The sequence below is a fragment of the Podarcis pityusensis genome (assembly GCF_964106645.2).
Source record: "Podarcis pityusensis genome assembly, chromosome: 9".
Classification (NCBI taxonomy): domain Eukaryota; kingdom Metazoa; phylum Chordata; class Lepidosauria; order Squamata; family Lacertidae; genus Podarcis; species Podarcis pityusensis.
This window is the reverse complement of record NC_138034.1, coordinates 63,312,892-63,333,076: the sequence shown is the minus strand read 5'-3', so window position 1 is coordinate 63,333,076 and position 20,185 is coordinate 63,312,892. Positions and strand designations below refer to the sequence as shown.

Below are 20,185 nucleotides of genomic sequence, written 5' to 3'. Positions count from 1 at the left end.
CACTTTAAACAGTCGTGGCTCCACCCTCCATAGGATCCTGGGAGCTGTAGTTTGTTAAGGGTGCGTAGAGTTGTCGGGAGACCCGTCTACCTCTCACAGAAATACAATTCCCAGAGTTCCCTGTGCAGAAGGATTGGTTGTTAAACCGCTCTGCTGCAACACATAGGTTGACCCTAAGAGAAGCTGGGGAGAAGATAAGGCAGTGATAAATTCCACCATGTGGTTCCCTCCCTAAGCCTGGCTTTGACTCTATTTATCATTGTGTTGCTTTTATTAGTGTCTTGTTAGCTGCCCCCATCCCTCCCTTGAGTGCAGAAGCTCAACTAACTCATCTGTAGTTAGTTTACAAAGACTTTTATGAATTGGTATAGGCATGGGGCACCTGACCTGGGCAGAATTATGGTCCTGAAGGAAAGCTCAGAAGCCATGGCTTATATATGGCGTGTTGTATTGCCAGAAGGACTTGTGCATTAATCCCGAATCAGTGCCGTGGTAATGGAGTAGGACGGTAAAACAATATTCCTAAAGGGGGGGAAATGGATACCTTGCTTTTCGTTATAAGATAAACTCAAAGCAGCTTACGGAGACTTTTATAACGTTCATGAAACACAGCAATTAAAAGAATCAGTAAAATGAATATGTTTAAATTTATGTTAGCTGCGAGGACAGTAGGGATAACCAGCCCCAGGTACAGCGATGGGATAAATTGGGCATTAAAGGCAGGGGTGGATGAGAAATTTGATTTTGTTTGCATTTTCATGACGAATGACCTAAGTTGTACTTCTCAAAACCAATAGGCAAACTAACACCCAGTTATACTTTGAAAGCCACCCTTCTCTGAATTTTGCAAAACAGCTATCCAACTCAACAATACGTACAGCCATGCATATTTCAAGGCAAAAAGGTGAACCTACTTAATTTACATGTTCCAAAACCATACACAGATGGGGAAAAACAGTCATTCTTTGAAATTTACAGTTATCTGAATTTTGCAATGCAGTTATCCAGTCAATGAAAGTGTTCAAAAATACACATACTAGGGTAAAGCCCACATAAAAATGCACATTTCGTTGAAAATAGCATACAAAAAATGCATTATATTAGGAGAAATTGTTTGCAAAAAATGTCTGCATTAATCAAAATTGCATACAAAAATGTGTTTACTAGGGCAATGGCTGGCACATATGCCAGCATCTAAGGGATGGAGTAGACCATGTGTCTCTCAACAGCCTCTTTATGTATTCAATCTCCTATGAATGGTAATGCCTAAATAGGGTTCAAATCTGTAACAATTATTAAATGCTTAATTGCATGATTTATGGTATTTTAATTTTTGGGAGGCAGTCAAAATGACATGAATATTTGCAGAACAGATCAATTATTTAGTTATCAGAAAAGGTGAAAAGAAGAAGCAGCTACGAATCAAGGGAATGCATTTCCATAACTACTGCGAGTAAGAGAGACATTCCATTAGTAACTGTTTGCGAAAGAAAGAGGGCTTAATTAGTTTAATTAGCACTGGAGCAAGTCCAGTACAGCCATGAACTCATGTTGTTCCGCAGTCGAAATGACTTCACTGGAAGCACAGAAATGCACACCATGGCCAGAATGGCACCAGTTCAGATTTAGCTGATTAAACACTCTTGCTTCCGTACTGATTATTACTCCCAGTTGACCACAGACCCTTTGTGTGTCAGTAATTTTTCTCAGTGCTAATCACAGTGTGAATTATGCTTACTTTCTTTGCAGCTGTAAGACGAGAAGGGGTATGGAACGCTTTCCCCCCAAGATCTGGGTATGACAAGATAGGGCCACACAGTGTAATACTGGTGTTTGCAGTCATGCTAGCTCTGTTTGAGTGTTTAAGCCCACATGATTCCACTTGCACAAGGGGGAGAGTAGAGCCATAGTCACTGCCTCACTCGCTCCATCACATCCCTGATAGCCCAGCCTCGTCGTCTTCTACACGTTGGTTGAGAAGGTCTAAGAAATGATATATAGTCATACCTTGGTTGCCGAACGCCTTGGAACTCGTATGTTTTGGCTCCCAAACAACCGAAAACTGGAAGTGAGTGTTCCGGTTTTCAAACAATTTTCGGAAGCTGCACGTCCGGCGTGGCTTCTGCAACTCCTTATTGGCTGCAGGACATTCCTGCAGCCAATCGGAAGCCGTGTCTTGGTTCTCGAACAGTTCCAGAAGTTGAATGGACTCCCGGAACACATTTTGTTCGAGAACCAAGGTACGACTGTACAATGAATTGGAAAGGATGTTCAAAGTAACGTTTGTAAAACAAAAACAAAAAACCCCCCAGAAGTTTGTCTTTTGGGGAATTATAGGGGTAGAACTACCTAAATTGTATAGAAATTTATTTATGTATGCTACTACAGCAGCAAGAATGCTACTTGCCCAAAAGTGGAAAGAAGCAGAAGTCCCAGCAAAGGAAGAATGGATACAAAAACTTATGGAAAATGCAGAAGTGGCAAAGCTTACTGGATGAATAAGAAATCAAGATAAACTTTTTATAAAAGAATGGAAATGGTTTATTGAATATTTACATAACCTGCAGTTTCATAGGAGTATATATTTAAAGTAGATAATTAAATGAGCAGATTAAATGAATTTGGATATGCAGAAGATATTAAAAAAATAAAATTTAAGGAACCGCAGAAAGAGGGGGAAGGAAGTTAAATTTTGAAATGTTAAATTGATTGTAAAACTAACGAAATGTATAAACTTGAAAAGTATTAAAAAAAACTTTTTAAAAAGAGAGAAGGTCTGATGCAGGAAGCTCCATCTGGTTTAGCATACCCTCCAACATTTTGGCAATGAAAACATGGGCGCCCTATTCCATAATAATAATAATAATAATAATAATAATAATAATAATAATAATATCCCACCCATCTGACTGGGTTGCCCCAGCCACTCTGGGCGGCTTCCAACATATATAAAAACATAATAAAACACTCAACATTTTAAAAAATCTTCCCTATACAGGGCTTCCTTCAGATGTCTTCTAAACATAATACAAAAGGTGGCACTGTGGTCTAAACCACTGAGCCTCTTGGGCTTGCCGATCAGAAGGTTGGTGGTTCGAATCCCCGCAACGGGGTGAGCTCCCATTGCTCTGTCCCAGCTCCTGCCAACCTAGCAGTTCAAAAGCATGTCAGCGCAAGTAGAAAAATAGGTACCGCTGCCGCAGGAAGGTAAACAGTGTTTCTGTGCACTCTGGTTTCCATCACTGTGTCCCGTTGCTCCAGAAGCGGTTTAGTCATGCTGACCACATGACCCAGAAACCTGTCTGTGGACAAATGCCAGTTCAACTCGGCCTGAAAGCGAGATGAGCGCCGCAACCCCATAGTCGCCTTTGACTGGACTTTACCTTTTACCTTTACCAAACGTAATACAGTTACTTATCTCATTGGCTCAGGGGTTGCATAACTCAATCCTCTCCAACATTTCTGCAATGAAAATAGGGGCGTCTTAAGGAAAAGCGGGACATTCTGAGATCACATCAGAAATCGGGACAGCTTCTGTAAATCTGGGACTGTCTCTGGAAAATAAGGACACTTGGAGGGTCTGGTTTCAAATAGTGGTCCTGCAGGGTTCAAAATCTTGTATGGGAGCCTACTCACAAAAAGCCTTCATAACTACCTCTCCAATGTACAATATTGTGTACAGTTCTGATTTCCTCACCTCAGAAACGGTATTGTCGAGCTGGAAAAAGGCTATTGTAGAGGTTCAGAAAATGGCAACCAAAATGATTGAGGGGATGGAAAAACTCATGTGTGGGAAGGTTACAACAACTGAGAAGTTTTGTTTTGAAAAAGGTGAACAAGAGGAGACGAGAGGTCTTTTCAAGACAGCATCTCCACAGGTCCTGAACAGTACTGCTGAAATTAAAAATGAACACTGCCAGAAATGGTAGCCATAAAATGACAAATCTGCCTTCTGCGTTGTGGATAGATATACATAGCTGTGTATATTTAAACGCATCATCAGTAACAACAGTTCAAACACTTTAATTATCAAATAGATTTGAACTACCAGAAAATTAGTTACAAGTAAAAACGTATTAGCAGAAGCTTTTAGCTAATTAGCAGGTATACAGTGGTGCCTCGCAAGACGAAATTAATCCGTTCCGCGAGTCTCTTCGTCTAGCGGTTTTTTCGTCTTGCGAAGCAACCCTATTAGCGGCTTAGCGGATTAGCGCTATTAGCGGTTTAGCGGCTATTAAAGGCTTATCGGCTTAGCGGCTTAGCTGCTAAAAGGCTATTAGCGGCTTAGCGGCTTAGAAAAAGGGGGGGGAGCGAAAAAAAATCTCAAGACTCGCAAGACATTTTCATCTTGCGAAGCAAGCCCATAAGGAAATTCATCCTGCGAAGCAACTCAAAAACGGAAAACCCTTTCGTCTAGCGGGTTTTCCGTCTTGCGGGGCACCACTGTATTAGTGAAACCTGCATTCTCTTGGCAAACAAGGAGAAGAAGGGGGATTAACAGCAATTGTAAATTACTTCACCAACTTTGCTTCCCTGGGGATAAACTGTGATTTTGTTTTGTTTTGTTTTGTTTTAAAGGGTTCCTAGTCCCAAACTGGCCCTTATGTGCTTTGTAAGATCAAAGTTCTGGCGTGAGATCCAAATGGAATTGAAAGTTAACCTGGGGAAAAATGTGATTTGGGTTTAGAATAACCGAGACATGGGGAAATCAACAGTCTTGCACATCTAACACAAGCTTTTGGGTTATTTTCTCTTTGCCGAAACCCTTAGTTTGTGTCAGCTTTTGCTGCAATCCTAGCCTTCCTCACCTTTTAATTATTAGTAACACTTTTATTAAAGTTTATAGGATTGAATACGTTTGGACTAACCTACAACATAGTATTAAAATTCAGTAGAACATTTAAAACACAATTTCAGCTTCTATCACCTTCTTGTAAGCAATTTATTACAAGCCCATAACTTTAGAGACGTTCCTAAGGAGATTGTATGTTTGCAAATCAAAACATACCAGAAAATATTCCAGTGGGGTGAGGGGTTTTTTTGGGGGGTGTTCTTTTGTGTGTCTGGGGGATCCTCCCCATTTAAGAATGTATTTATTTTTAATTGTGCTCCAGAAATACTCCTGGCCTTTTCAGGTTTCTATCCCTCTCTCTTTGCCTTTCATTTATAAGGGCAAATTGCTGGCATTTGGGCCCCTGCTGACCTTATGAAATGTTTCTTGAATATTTTCTGCGTGCTTAACACCTTGACTTTTTAATGCGCTTGTGGGCTCTGTTTTTCGGCACAATGCCTTCCTCAAGTTGCCTGCTCTGAAAGGACATCACTTTCTCCCTTCTGATGATAGCACAGTTGCAGTCTGGACCGTGTCGTCATCTGTAAGGGCAGGATATCGGGGGAACAGATGTGTTCATCGGGGACATGGTCTGAAGTCACACAATGTTGTCGCTTTGCCGAAGCGAAACAAGTCTGGGTCTGATATGTGGTCTGCTGCTTGGAAACCCCAGGAATGAGTCCCATGACATGTAGTTATTATTATTAGGTTATGCAGGTGGAACTCTGCCACAAAATATATGTGGGATGGGAACCTCCAAAGCTCTTCCTTCTTGAGCAGTAGGGTGCCCAGACTGAGTGAATAGGTTAGCACCGGTTTGTCAAAGAGAAAGAGAACAGGTGGACACTAGCTGGCAAGAGAGTGAATGAATAGAGCCTTTAAATATTTATACTTCTGGCTCTGCCTTCATATTTGAGCCAATCTATCCCATTTCCTCTTCTGTCATGTTTGAGGTCTCCCCTCCTATCAAGTTCAGTCAACATGCCCAGGACGTTGAGCATTGGTTTCGTCCTGGGCTAGCTTTTATGCAAATCTATGTCTTCTATTTTTTTGATGATGCATTCCCACTTTTTTGGCTACGTGGGTAAGTGGTTACTCTAAGCATCAGGGTATACATGGAAACAGTTGATCAGATTTTCTTTCAGTGCTCCCCACCCCAGGCTTGATTCCAAGATAGGGTGGTCACTGAAATGTCACCAAGAAAGCAACAGTAGACCCCAAATTCTATATTGATACCTCTCTGTAAGGGACGTGGGTGGCGCTGTGGGTTAAACCACTGAGCCTAGGGCTTGCCGATCAGAAGGTCAGCGGTTCGAATCCCCACGACGGGGTGAGCTCCTGTTGCTTGGTCCCTGCTCCTGCCAACCTAGCAGTTCAAAAGCACTTCAAAGCGCAAGTAGATAAATAGGTACCGCTCCGGCGGGAAGGTAAACAGCGTTTCCGTGTGCTGTTCTGGTTTGCCAGAAGCGGCTTAGTCATGCTGGCCGCATGACCCGGAAGCTGTACCCTGGCTCCCTTGGCCAAAAAAGCGAAATGAGCGCCGCAATCCCAGAGTCGTCCGCGACTGGACCTAATGGTTTAGAGGTAAATTACCTTTACCTCTGTGTAGCAGGTCTAATTTGCAAGCCTGTCACAGACAGAGAAAACCCAAGCTGCAGAGGTGCATGTTGGAAGAAATAGCAGGTGAGCAGTTGTATTTCTCTAGAAGGTCTTGTTCAGCAGAGGCGATAGCTTGAGGGTCAGAACAGCAAAAGGCCTGAAAAATGAGCTATGGATTCTTGCTGCAACTATTGCGTCTGCGATGTCAAGAAAAATTAATCATAGGCTTGCTCTGAAATGGTACAGCCCTGTTATCTTGGGCAAAATAATATTCCTGGGAAGCAGAAGGGCATGGCTGCCATGCAGAAGAAAGATAAAGGATAATGCATATTTGGGGTGGGGCGGGTAGGCTGTTTCTTTAGGATTATGTAGCAATGGATGCAAGCCTATTGCCAGAAGGGGCAGGGTATTTCATCACCATTTTCTTAATTTATCTTCCTCAATTTCTCTCCCAAATTCTCCTCCGAGGGTTTCCCTAACACCATAAAATCAGAAAAACAATATCTGTGTCAAAAACAATCCAGCGGCAAAATTACAAGTGCAATAAATCAATAAAGCAGGCCAGGAACAGCGAGAGCCGCAAATGAAAATACCTTATAAAATTAACCAGACAAATTTCAGAACGCCTGCAGGAGCCGGTGTGCCTTCCAGGCGAAATGTTAAAGAACTCTCTATTGGCATCAAAACTCACCTGTAGGTGGAAGATGACACATTCTGAATGACCCTTCAGTCTTGATGGCTCAAGGTCGACGCAATTAAGGTTATGTAAGGGGGGGGAGAATAGGGGTTCCTAGGGGGGCTCAGTGACGTGGAACAGTTCATGTGTAAGAAAACATCAAAACTAAAGCCTTGCTAAAGCAAACAGAGAGCAAGTGGAGCAGTGGCAGGTGAGACTTCAACCCCTTCCCTGACTTGCTCTGCTCCCCCCCCCCATACAATATCTCAAAGTTTTCCCTACCCAATTCTAGACACTTGTTTTACTTTATATGCTTGGATTGGCTGACCATTAAAGCCCTAAACAGCCTTGGCCCAGTATATCTGAAGGACCGTCTCCACCCCCATCATTCAGCCCGGACACTGAGGTCCAGCTCCGAGGGCCTTCTGGTGGTTCCCTCACTTCAAGAAGTGAGGTTACAGGGAACCAGGCAGAGGGCCTTCCCAGTAGTGGCACCTGCCCTGTGGAACGCCCTCCCCCCAGATGTCAAAGAGAAAAACAACTATCTGACTTTTAGAAGACATCTGAAAGCAGCCCTGTTTAGGGAAGTTTTTAAATGTTTGATCCTTTATCATATTTTTAATATTCTGTTGGGAGCCACCCAGAGTGGCTGGGGACACCCAGCCAGATGGGCAGGGTATAAATAATAAATTATTATTATAATATTATTATTATCTGAAATACCTCAAAGGGGGAGCAGCTTTGGGTGAGGTGCCAGAGAGCAAGATGGGTCATCATCACCCATTTTTACATTAGTGAATGGTCACTGGATCTATTTGAACTTTGCCTAGAAATGCCACAGTCTTGTAATTCCACGGCCTTTCGGCTCTACTGTTTGCAAAATTGTTCCTCAATATTCCTGGATTCATATGCACAGGGATACGTGTATAATCTGCCAAGCCCTTTATTTGCAGCTGACGATGTGGACTTCAGTTCACAAACAGCTTATGCAACAACAAATCACCTTTAAGTTGCCAGACGACCCTTTTTCCCCTGTCAGTCCCTTCAAAGAACACACAAACATGTCCTTTTCAGGCAGATAAAAATCATGCTTGGTTTTGTTTTAAAAATTGGACAAGGATTTACTTTCTCCCTATGTGCGCTTAACAGCAGGAGGGAAAAATGCAAGGAAGCTGTTTGGGCTTGACAAATTGAGAAACAAGCCCATGCTCATTTCAACAAGCTCCTGTTGTTCAGTGCACAGAGTATATAACGTACAATATTGTGAATATTGTATCTAAAGTACAATATTGCGAATGCAGGTAAAGGCTTCACCATGTCACCTTTGGAATTGTACCTCCATTGATGTCTATGGTTGTGCTTTTCCATTTGCTGGGCAGGAGTTCCTAAAATACTTTTGCTCACATCCCAGCAGTGCCAGGTGATTGCACAAAAGTACGCCGAGCTGGTCAGAGGCAGCGTTGCTCAAGAAGCACACCAGCTCTCCACTTGCTATTTACTGAACCACTGGAGTGCATCTGAGTTTGCAAGAGAGAGGATAAGCAGCTGGAATGAGTTACTTATAAACCATTTTTCAGGGTTAAGGGTGGGAGAAAGAATATAATTCCTCTTTGCAGAGAAGGGAGCAATAGAGGACAGTTACGCCCCTTCATTCCAAATTGCTGAGTGACGTCTGCAGTTTTCTTTGAGGAACCCAAGCATTGTACAAAACAAGGCTCAACGGCACAGAGAACATAGAAATGTTTCTTTTCCTCTACCCCATCTTGGACCAAATTCTTATTGAAAGTAAAGATATGCAAGCATTTGGGTTCCACAGAAGTCTTCAGCAGGAAAAATTATAGAAAGAGTTTTAGTAATGCCCAGTTCATAATAAGAATAATTTATTATTTATACCCCGCTCATCTGGCTGGGTTTTCCCAGCCACTCTGGGCGGCTTCCAACAAAGTATTAAAATACAGTGGTCTCATGCACAGCTGTCCTTCAGTGGGATGGAAATTAGCAAAGAAATTGCACCCAATACCTCTCTTCGTTTGCACTGTGCCGAAGGATCATTGTTGTAACCAAAAAAAGAGGCCCTGGATACAGTACTGGGATTCTGGGAAGTAAAAAGGTTCTGGACGCATGAACTGAAACTGACCTAGCAACCAGGAAAAAAATAGTGTTTCAGGGTCAGTTTTGACATCATGCTAAAAGAGCCATAAGCAACTACATTGTTAATAACAGGCACAGAGAGATGTTTTCACTGAAGCAGCAGCACACAGAGAGAGGAGCTTTAACTTTGTTGTCATTTAGTCGTTTAGTCGTGTCCGACTTTTCGTGACCCCATGGATCAGAGCACGTAAGGCACGCCTGTCTTCCACTGCCTCCCGCAGTTTGGTCAAACTCATGCTGGTAGCTTTGAGAACACTATCCAACCATCTCGTCCTCTGTCGTCCCCTTCTCCTTGTGCCCTCCGTCTTTCCCAACACCAGGGTCTTTTCCAGGGAGTCTTCTCTTCTCATGAGGTGGCCAAAGTATTGGAGCCTCAGCTTCAGGATCTGTCCTTGCAGTGAGCACTCAGGGCCAATTATGCATTGTCAAACAAAGAGGAAGCACATCACCCCCCCCCCAAAAAAAATGAAGACAGATGAGGTCACATATTTGCATTAAAACTGTGTGCGCTAATTTAGAAGTATATATATGCAAACGTGGACATGATTGCTAAAATTTAAATAGACATCTGATGCATCTCACCATAACGGGGAAGACTGTAACCAGGTGACCTGTGTGCAACTGTTGATGTCCAACTTCCAGGCCCCTTCTTAGTGACTTTCCCTTTAAACTAGACTAGGACTAGATAGACCTTCAAATACAGGACCCCCTTCAAACAGAGGATGGTCCTCTGTCAAGTTGAACACATAGTCACCCTTCCCTATCCAGCTGCAATACTTAAAAAAAAAAAAAAAAAACCTCCCAAGCTGCTATTAGCCATAAAACAAAAGTTCATTCATTCATTCATTTTCATTTATTGAATTTATGTACTGCCCTATACCCAGAGGTCTCAGGGTGGTTCACAAAAAAGATTGCAATATATAAAATCAAAATAAAAACAATAATGCAATAACACCCCCCCCCCAAAAAAGAGCCACATTTTAAAGGGTATGGGATGTAGGACAGGCAAAGGCCTGGTTAAAAAGGAACGTTTTTGCCTGGTGCCTAAAGGTGTATAATGAAGGCGCCAGGTGAACTTCCCTGGGGAGAGCATTCCACAGATGGGGAGCCACTGCAGAGAAGGCCCCGTTCTCGTGTTGCCACGCTCCGGACCTCTCGAGGAGGAGGCACACAAAGGAGGGCCTCAGAAAATGATTTCAGGGTCCGAGTAGGCTCATATGGAAAGAGGCGGTCCTTGAGGTATTGCAGTCCTGAGCCAATGTGGACTTTGCTCCTCAAGCAGAGAAATGGGATGTGAATCAGGTGCATGGGTCTGCATGCCACTTGTGGGCTCTGGGCTGCAGTTTGGCGCACTACTTTGTTATGCTTTCTAGTTGTTTCACCACATTGCAGTGCCATAAGGAGTACTTGCTGCATCCTGTGGTTTGAGCTACTAAACTGTGCATAACACTGCTGTCGCAGCATCAAAAGGCATGGGCGCTGTTTCTGAAATTCTGCCAGGGATGATTGCATCTCCACATGGCTGTTCTCAGGACTCATAGCCACACATGTGCCTTTTTGTAGCTATGTGAATACAACCGGCTTTTTGTAAGTGGAAGAAAGGGATGTACAGGGTGCCTGGTAGGGATTTGCCAGAAGCGTTGCGTTTTATGCCCAGGTTATAAATATGAAGCGCCGATACCATTCTGCTGTGTAGCATCCAACCAAACAGACATCAGAGGGTCGAAAAATTGGACACCAGCTCCATTCGCGGAGATGAAGTGCTGAGTAAAAGGAGCCGTTTAGTGGCCAATAGCGCTTTTCTCTTTGTCAGGAATGCATTTGAAGCAACTATCATTTGGAGTCATTGCCGGCCGATGTTCCTGGCAGAACTGTAGGATGACAGAGCAGGATATTGCTGTAGAATCTGTAAATCACCCCTCAGGCAGGCCCCAGCCATTAATGGTTTATTCTTTTCTGGGAATGGCATTTGTTTACTCATTTCATGCAGTGCGTTTACGGTGAGTCTTAAGATGACTCTTAAACCAATTTCCTCAATACTGAGTGTGTTCCATGTATGGGACTTCAGTGAGTGCTTAGTTCCTGCTCATCAGTTGCTACCTTGTGCATGATGCTGGGACACAGATGTTAGCTAAATCACAAATACCTTTTGCAGTTTCAGTCTTGGTGTAGTGGCAAATTCAGAAGTCACCCTCATAAACTTTATTGCACTAGCCATGGCTAGTGGCCAGCGTCAAGTCTACTAAAATGCATTGTTACATAGGGTAAGAGGTAATTGTCATATAAAATATACAAATTAAATCTCTGAGTCCCTTTTGCAGGGGGTTTATCTAATTCTTTCGCCCTAATCTTCCTAGCTGCTAAGGCATAGAGAGCTGCTTTGTAAGTTACAAAGTCCAAATTCAGAACTGCAGGGTCCCTTCGTGGTCATTACAGCCATGCCCCTTCCCAGATTATATAACTTTATAAGATTATACAATAATCCTATAATTATACAGTAATAATAGTTTGGTGTGCACTGCAATTATTAATGCAGATCTCCTTTCAAAAAGATCGGCTATTTTCTGTGCACATACTGTACATGGGCAAATGCTTGGAGTACGCCAATATATTCCATTTAGGAGCGACCTAAATATGTGAAGTTTCATTATATGTCACGACCACAATCACCACCCTGTTTCCACCTCCAGATTCAAACACACACACACACACACACACACACACACACACCAGTATTTAAGCCAAAAGGGGCTGAGAACCCCACTGATTTCATTTCCAGAGAGGGTGCTGTGATAGCTTCTTGCAGCAAAACCAAAAGAGTTTTCTTGTTTGTTTGTTTGTTTGTTTGTTTGTTACTGTTTTAACTGTATTTATTTTTCATAATGTGAAAAGTTTAATCTGTTCTTAATGAAATCTGCTATCTGAACCTGGGATTAACTCAGTGGGTAGAACGTGAGACTTTTAATCTCAAGGTTGTGGGTTCGAACCCCACACTGGGCAAAAGATTTCTGCATTGTAAAGGGTTGAACTAGATAAATCTTGGGATGCCTTCCAAGTTCTACAATTCGATTATTATATCTGTACTTTCTTATATGCGATATTCTGCTTCTGTTATTTCTGTTTTTATTTATTACATTTATTCCTGCCAACCTAGCAGTTTGAAAGCACAAAGTGCAAATAGATAAATAGGTACCGCTCTGGCGGGAAGGTAAATGCGTTTCCGTGTGCTGCTCCGGTTCGCCAGAAGCGGCTTAGTCATGCTGGCCACATGACCCAGAAAAACTGTCTGCAGACAAACGCCGGCTCCCTCGGCCTGTAAAGCGAGATGAGCACCGCAACCCCAGAGTCGGCCATCACTGGACCTATCGGTCAGGGGTCCCTTTACCTTTACATAATTACATTTATATCCCACGCTCCCTCCAAGAAGCTCAAGGTGATGTAAATGACTCTCCCCCTCCTCATTGCATCTTCACAACAACCCTGTGAGGAAGGTTGGACCAGGAGTCACTGACGGGCCCAGTGTCACCCAGTGAGAGTCATGACTGAGGACGCATCTGCCCTGTAGGGAGCTACCATTCCCCCACAGAGATGGGGCCTGAGTGGGGATTTGAACACTGGTCCCCCAGGTTCTAGTCCAACACTCTAACCACTACACCATACTGCTACCCACTTTTGATTGCATAGGAGAATTTGGGTTGCAAAGTGCGAGTGTTTCTTAATGCAGGTTCCCTCTTCTCTCACAGGCGGAGACAGAGAGCGGATGACAGCAAACCATGAAACATACCTCCTTATGGCAAGCACTCAGAATGACATGGAGGACTGGGTGAAGTCTATCCGCAGGGTCATATGGGCACCTTTTGGAGGAGGTGAGTACATCCGTAACATATGCAAATTTATTTACTTGTTTTATATTACACATGTGGCTTATTCCCTGCATTGCAGGGGGTTGGACTAGATGTCCCTTGGGTCCCTTCTAAGATTCTATGGTTCCATTTTGATGAGGAGCAGACAGAGTCCCACAGCAATGAAAAGGGGGAAGTGAAATGAATCAAATGGATTGCAGAACTCCGGCGTTTGGCAGAGAAAAATAGCTGCTCTCATTTGATTCCGTGTGTGCAAGAGGTTTGCAGTTCTGCAGCCAGTAAACCACTTCACTAGAGATTGCATTGCTACAGCTCACTTCTACATGTACAAAACTAACTTCCAAGTATATATACCTCTGCAATCTAGAAAATGGGCCATACTTATTTGGATGCCATGTATTTGCTTGTTCTATATTACCGAGAGATGCTAGTGAAGTTGTAGGTGGATGTTAATAAAGTTGTAGACAGGGTGCCGGCGTTTTGCACCTGTTTTGCCCTGGCAGTCCAAGTATATTGATGTTCAGTTTCATAGAGAATACTATTTCTTGGCTTAAGCCTAAGAGACTGATTTGCTTAGCTATACGTATCAAGGCTTTGAGATCAGACCACTGAAGAAGCCCGGAAAACTACCTTGGGAGTGTGCTACCTGCAAGTCCCAGTAAAAGGGCCCCATCAGGGGCAAACAGTGGCCTCTTGAGTACTTGGATTGCCAGGGCGAAACACGTGCAAAACGCTGGCACCCTGTCTGTTGTTGTTGTTTGTTGTTGTTGTTTAGTCATTTAGTCATGTCCGACTCTTCATGACACCATGGACCAGAGCACGCCAGGCACTCCTGTCTTCCACTGCCTCCCGCAGTTTGGTCAAACTCATCCTGGTAGCTTCAAGAACACTGTCCAACCATCTCGTCCTCTGTCGTCCCCTTCTCCTTGTGCCCTCCATCTTTCCCAACATCAGGGTCTTTTCCAGGGAATCTTCTCTTCTCATGCGGTGGCCAAAGTATTGGAGCCTCAGCTTCAGGATCTGTCCTTCCAGTGAGCACTCAGTGCTGACTTCCTTAAGAATGGAGAGGTTTGATCTTCTTGCAGTCCATGGGACTCTCAAGAGTCTCGTCCAGCATCATAATTCAAAAGCATAAATTCTTTGGCGATCAGCCTTCTTTATGGTCCAGCTCTCACTTCCATACATCACTACTACATCACTACTGGGAAAACCATAACTGGTGCAAAACACCGGCCCCCTGTCTACAACTTTTTTAACATCCATCTACAACTTTACTAGCATCTCTGGGTATTGTGAACAGCACCGAACTTACCTTTTGTTAGTATCTTCATGAACTTACATAAAAAGATAAAGAAAACAAAAGACTGAGTTAACCATCTAAATCAGACATTATAAGTTCATCATAGGTTGGGTAGTTCTCAAGTCTCTGTGGCTTTGCATAAGGTTTTGTATTTTTCTCAGAAGATTGATAAAGAATGTATAATCATTTTGGTAATTATTGTGTGTATATTAGTCGCCAATGTGTTGCATGAGTCGTATTACTTCTATCAGTGGCACAGGTTGCATTTTTCTAGCATTGTTCTATATTGCCGGCACGGCACAGCATTTTCTTCCTAAAATAGCCACAGTTTCTGGACTTCAGTACAAACTACCACAGTTGTGAAATCCATTTACCACCTGTTTGGTGAGAACACTAGTCTAGAGAGAGCCTCTCCCAGATGGTGGCTTCTCCCAGATGTGGAACTGATCTCTCCCTGCTTTCCATTTGCCAGAAAGCAAAGCCTTTTTTTCTTGCAATAGATCTTTGGCTGCTAACTGGCTGTTGTGGCAACATCTTCTGAAGCCAGATGTTGCACATGCATGCACTTTTAAATGGTTTAAAGTGTTTTCGGTGCTTTTACTAGGCTTACTTATTTAATTGCTTTTTCGTGTTTAGGTTTATTGTGTTCTTTTAATTGTATCGTCAACTAAGGTGGCGCTGTGGTCTAAACCTCTGAGCCTCTTGGGCTTGCCAATCAGAAAGTCGGCAGTTTGAATCCCCGTGACGGGGTGAGCTCCCGTTGCTCTGTCCCAGCTCCTGCCAACCTAGCAGTTCGAAAGCACACCAGTGCAAGTAGATAAATAGGTACCACTCCGGCGGGAATTTCCATGCACTGCTCTGGTTTTGGTGTTGCGTTGCTCCAGAAGCGGCTTAGTCATGCTGGCCATATGACCCAGAAAAACTGTCTGTGGACAGTAAAGCGAGATGAGTGCCGCAACCCCAGAGTCGTCTGTGACTAGACTTAACTGTCAGGGGTCCTTTACCATTTACCTTTAATTGTATCTGTTTTAATTTCTGCGGTGAGCCTCCTTGGTCCTTCACTGGGAGGCAGGCGGGATATAAATAAAACACGTCCGTTTCCAGGGTTGTATGAGTATCATTTGGAAGAAGAGGTCTGCATCCGGCCATGTGGTTCTGCATTTTGTGACCTGACCTCCCAGTAGCAGCCAACTGGTTTCAAGAAGAAATAGCATGCTGGCTATTCCACAAGGCTAGATAGAGCATCCAAGTCAAAGTAAATAAAACAGAGATTTCTGGCTTGCTCCCAGTGATGTTTAGCTGTGAAAATAAATGTCTGGCAGTTCAGCGGCTTTGCTTTGTATTGTTTTTGGAGCAGAGGAGGAGAGCAGAGTTGCAGCTGAAAAACTATGTTTACTGTTGGGAAATCACCCTCTCCACTTATCAATTAGACCCCAGGGGGGCTGTAGGAAATTATCATTGTTAACAGAGACTCCATGGGGATCAGCACAACACGCACACTTCCCTACCCAGTGTTTAAAGGCTATGAAGTTTTGCTTAGGAAGGGGATTTCAGCCCTCGGCTGGTGGTCCTTTCCTATGGCACCGTTTCAACTGGAGCCCTGCCCAGTACTACCTTTCGATGTGTCTGCAGCTGTGTCTTGGATGCTTTCGGGAGGCAGAGGCGGGAAGACACCAGCTGAAGGAGGTCCGAAACACATTCAAAATACATTCCACTCTTCTGCTAGGAATTTGATGTCTGCGCAGAAAAAGCCCCCACACCCCAAAGAATGTTACACTCCAGCAGCAACGACCTACAACTGAGAGTTTAATAACTTAAATTCTCTCCAGAAGGTCAGATTCTTGCTGTAGTTCTCAGGCTCGGTGGAAGCGATTCCTTTCTGGATCGGTATGCAGTATGACTCGTTTCTTAGGGGGTATGTTGCTAGCAGCCCATTCTGTGCATTTGGGGGGGGTCTCCAGACAGGCAGGATTTCGCAGTAGGGATTCTACGGCATTGAAATATACTTGGAGTCCTGTAGTGATTTCATGCTCTTTATTGCAGCTTGTAAAACAGTGATTGAATTGCCCCCCAAACCTCAGGCTTTTATATACATTATTTACACAATGAGTCCCGTCTGATTGGCTGACTCTGCTTCCCTCCTGGAGCCTGATTGGTCTTTTCCTGCAAGCTGATCAGTTGTTGCATTCTAGGATCCTGCTTGCCTATTGCTCTAGGATCCAAGCTTAGTACATAACAGGCATACTGGGAAATTTAGGCTTGTGCAATTAAAGTGGATTAAAGCACAGTTTCCCTAGAGCAACGCATCCACGTTTAAGAAGAAATATACATTTTGCAGTTAGGAAAGTGACAGGGAAATGCATTGAAAAGTGTGGAATGAGCACATGATTTGCAGGATGGATAAACAGCCCCCACTCGAACCAGAAGGAGTTCTCAGTGTTGGATAAGCTCCAGCGCCGAGGGCCTTCTGGCGGTTCCCCCCCTGCGAGAAGTGAGGTTGCAGGGAACCAGGCAGAGGGCCTTCTCGGTGGTGGCGCCCACCTTGTGGAATGCCCTCCCATCAGCTGTCAAGGAAATAAACAACCATCTGACTTTTGCATGACATTTGAAGGCAGCCCTGCTTAGGGAAGTTGTTAATGTTTGATGTTTTATCGTGTTTTTAATATTCTGTTGGGAGCCGCCCAGAGTGGCTGGGGAAACCCAGCCAGATGGGTGGGGCATAAATAATGAATTATTATTATTATTATTATTATTATGATTATTATTATTATTATTAGCTCCTGCAAACACATCTGAGGGAATGCTCAGGAAAGAGTGGATATAATCTAACCTCCATGTAAGCTTTGTGCAAGCAAATCAGGATTAATGTTTGATAAATAGGTTGTTTGGAGGAGCCCTTTGTTGACTTGGGTAGGTGTTTCATTGGGTTTTCTGTCCCTGGAAAATGAATTTGCCGAGTCTCTCTTTTTTAATAAATAAATAAATTATTAAGTAATTCAACAAAACATATTATCTTAAAACATCTCATCCTTAATTCCCCCCCATTTCCCCCCTCCCTCACATAAAACAACCCCCCTCCCCTTCCCCCGCCCCCAACTTCCCTCAGTTCTAATCTCTGGTTTCTCTATAAATGCTGTTCTCTGCATGTTACAGAATTGTTTAAGTCCTTAATTTATCTAACTGATTCTTATCAATAAAAAGTTTGCGAGTGTTTATTCAAAGCCTGCCAAGGAGTCCAATTCACTTTGTTGCATCTTTAGATACTTTGTAAAAGGTTCCCATTCCTCTTTAAAGTCACAGTTATCCTTGTCCCGTAATTTATGTGTCAATTTTGCCAGTTCTGCATAGTCCATCAGTTTCTCTTGCCATAATTCTTTAGTCGGGATTTCCATGAAGTTGCCGAGTCTCAATGCAGTTCGTCAAGGCTGGCCTGAGGCATTTTTGCTGCCAGCAGCAAAGTACAAGATGGCATCCTCTTCATTTCACACACGTAAGCCAACTGGATTGGCAGTTGAGTCCAGTGGCGTAGCGTGGGGGGTGCAGGGGGGGCTGGCCGCACCGGGCGCAACATCTGGGGGGGGCGCCCTCGCACTCGCAGCTCTCTGCCCCTACCTGGCTCACTCACTCTCTCTCACTGCAGTGCTGGCTGTGCGAATCCGATCTGAGCCGCTGGGTCGCCGCCCACTGTGGAGGGGGTGGGTGCCAGGCGTGCGGTGCGGAGAGAGAGCGAAGGACTATCTGGGGGAGGGACAGTGCAGCGGCCGCCCAGCGCAGCGCTGAGCGCGGGAGAGAACCACACCAGACCAGCCCAGGCAGCAGCAAGAAGAAGCTGGCAGCGGCGGCAGGTTAGGGGTTAGGGGGCGCAAATTACTTGCCTTGCCCCGGGTTAGGGGGCGCAAATTACTTGCCTTGCCCCGGGTGCTGACAACCCACGCTACGCCGCTGGTTGAGTCTTAACACTATCAGTTCAGGGCAGTGCCCTCCTCCACCACATCTGAGGGCATCGGGCTTGTTTTGCAAATGAAGCCTGGTGTGTTCTCCTCCAGCAACTTGCTCCCCCTCCCTGCCCCCTCCCAGCATTTGGTGCCTTGCTCTGCCAGAAGGTACAGTAGATGCAGCGCTTCCGGCAGTCATTAAAACCAGGACTTCTTTGTTATATTTTTATCCCATTCTTCCACGAAGTAGTTCAGGGCAGCAGCATATGAAATCCTTTATGTATTTTTAAATATACTGCTTGCACGCCAAAATGCCTTCTAAGTGGTTTACAACTGTATAAAATCGATTATAAAAACATGCATAATTGAAATGCGCAGTAATAAGTCCATCAGAGCACTAAAACATCCTCAATTAAAATATACAGTACAACAAGCTGGTTAAAACGCATGACAGTTAATACAGTTTTTTTATATATATAAAAACACAGTTAAAGCACTAAGACCAGAAGTTCACATTCCTTTGGGCCAGTCGCTCTCAGGATGACCTACCTTACAGGGTTGCTGTGAGGATGATGATGATAATAATAATAATAATAATAATAATAATAATAATGTGGTACCTCAGGTTAAGTACATAATTCGTTCCGGAGGTCCGTACTTAACCTGAAACTGTTCTTAACGTGAAGCACCATTTTAGCTAATGAGGCCTCCTGCTGCTGCCGCACGATTTCTGTTCTCATCCTGAAGCAAAGTTCTTAACCTGAAGCACTATTTCTGGGTTAGCAGAGTCTGTAACCTGAAGCGTATGTAACCCGAGGTACCACTGTAATAATATATTATTTATACCCCACCCATCTGGCTGGGCTTCCCCAGCCACTCTGGGTGGCTTCCAACAAAATATTAAAATACCGCAATACGTCAAACATTAAAAGCTTCCCTAAACAGGGATACAATGGATGGGGGACCATGTGCATCACATTGAACTCCTCTGAGGAAAGGTAGCAACAACGACGCATGGTGTGCTCTCACTCCCCATTTTATCATCACTGAAATATTGGGATGTAGGTTAGGCTGACCAGAGAACAACTCACCGACCCAGTGTCACCCCATGAGATTCATGGCTGAGCAGGAATTTGAATCTGAGTCTTCCCAGTTCAGTTCCATTCCTATAGCCCAGAGGTTGGGAATAAGACTTGGCTGTTGGGTTAGATGGATCCTTAGCACACAGACACACACACACACACACAGAGAGAGAGAGAGAGAGAGAGAGAGAGAGAGAGAGAGAGATGGGGCTGCCTACCTGTCAGTCACCTGATTTCACAATGATGCCAGGTGAGCCATTTTACCTTGGCAGCATTGCTCGAAGATCCCATTTGATGCAAGCAGAGCTTGAAGTTGCTGCCAATCACCTGATTGGCACCGACTTCAAGCCCTGCCTTTTCGGCAGGAATCAGTCACTGTCTGGAGTTGCTAAGCAGGTCCAGTATACCTGAAGGAGCATCTCCACCCCCATCGTTCTGCCAGGACACTGAGGTCCAGCTCCGAGGGCCTTCTGGTGGTTCCCTCACTGCGAGAAGCCAAGTTACAGAGAACCAGGCAGAGGGCCTTCTCGGTAGTGGCACCTGCCCTGTGGAACGCCCTCCCACCAGATGTCAAAGAGAAAAACAACTACCAGACCTTTAGAAGACATCTGAAGGCAGCCCTGTTTAGGGAAGCTTTTAATGTTTAATAGATTATTGTATTTTAATATTCTGTTGAAAGCCACCCAGAGTGGCTGGGGAAACCCAGCCAGATGGGTGGGGTATAAATAATAAATTATTATTATTATTA

The 20,185-nt window shown here is 44.1% G+C and overlaps 1 protein-coding gene across 8 annotated transcripts in view; it reads left to right on the top strand.

Moving 5' to 3' along the window:
- Positions 1-20,185, top strand: part of ARHGAP24 (Rho GTPase activating protein 24) — a 415,666-nt gene that overhangs the window by 339,912 nt on the left and 55,569 nt on the right. For all 8 annotated transcript variants that reach the window (XM_081020795.1, XM_081020796.1, XM_081020797.1 and 5 more), the window contains one exon: positions 13,001-13,123. In XM_081020795.1, coding sequence (XP_080876921.1) covers positions 13,001-13,123 — 123 coding nt within the window. The remainder of the gene's footprint in view (positions 1-13,000; positions 13,124-20,185) is intronic.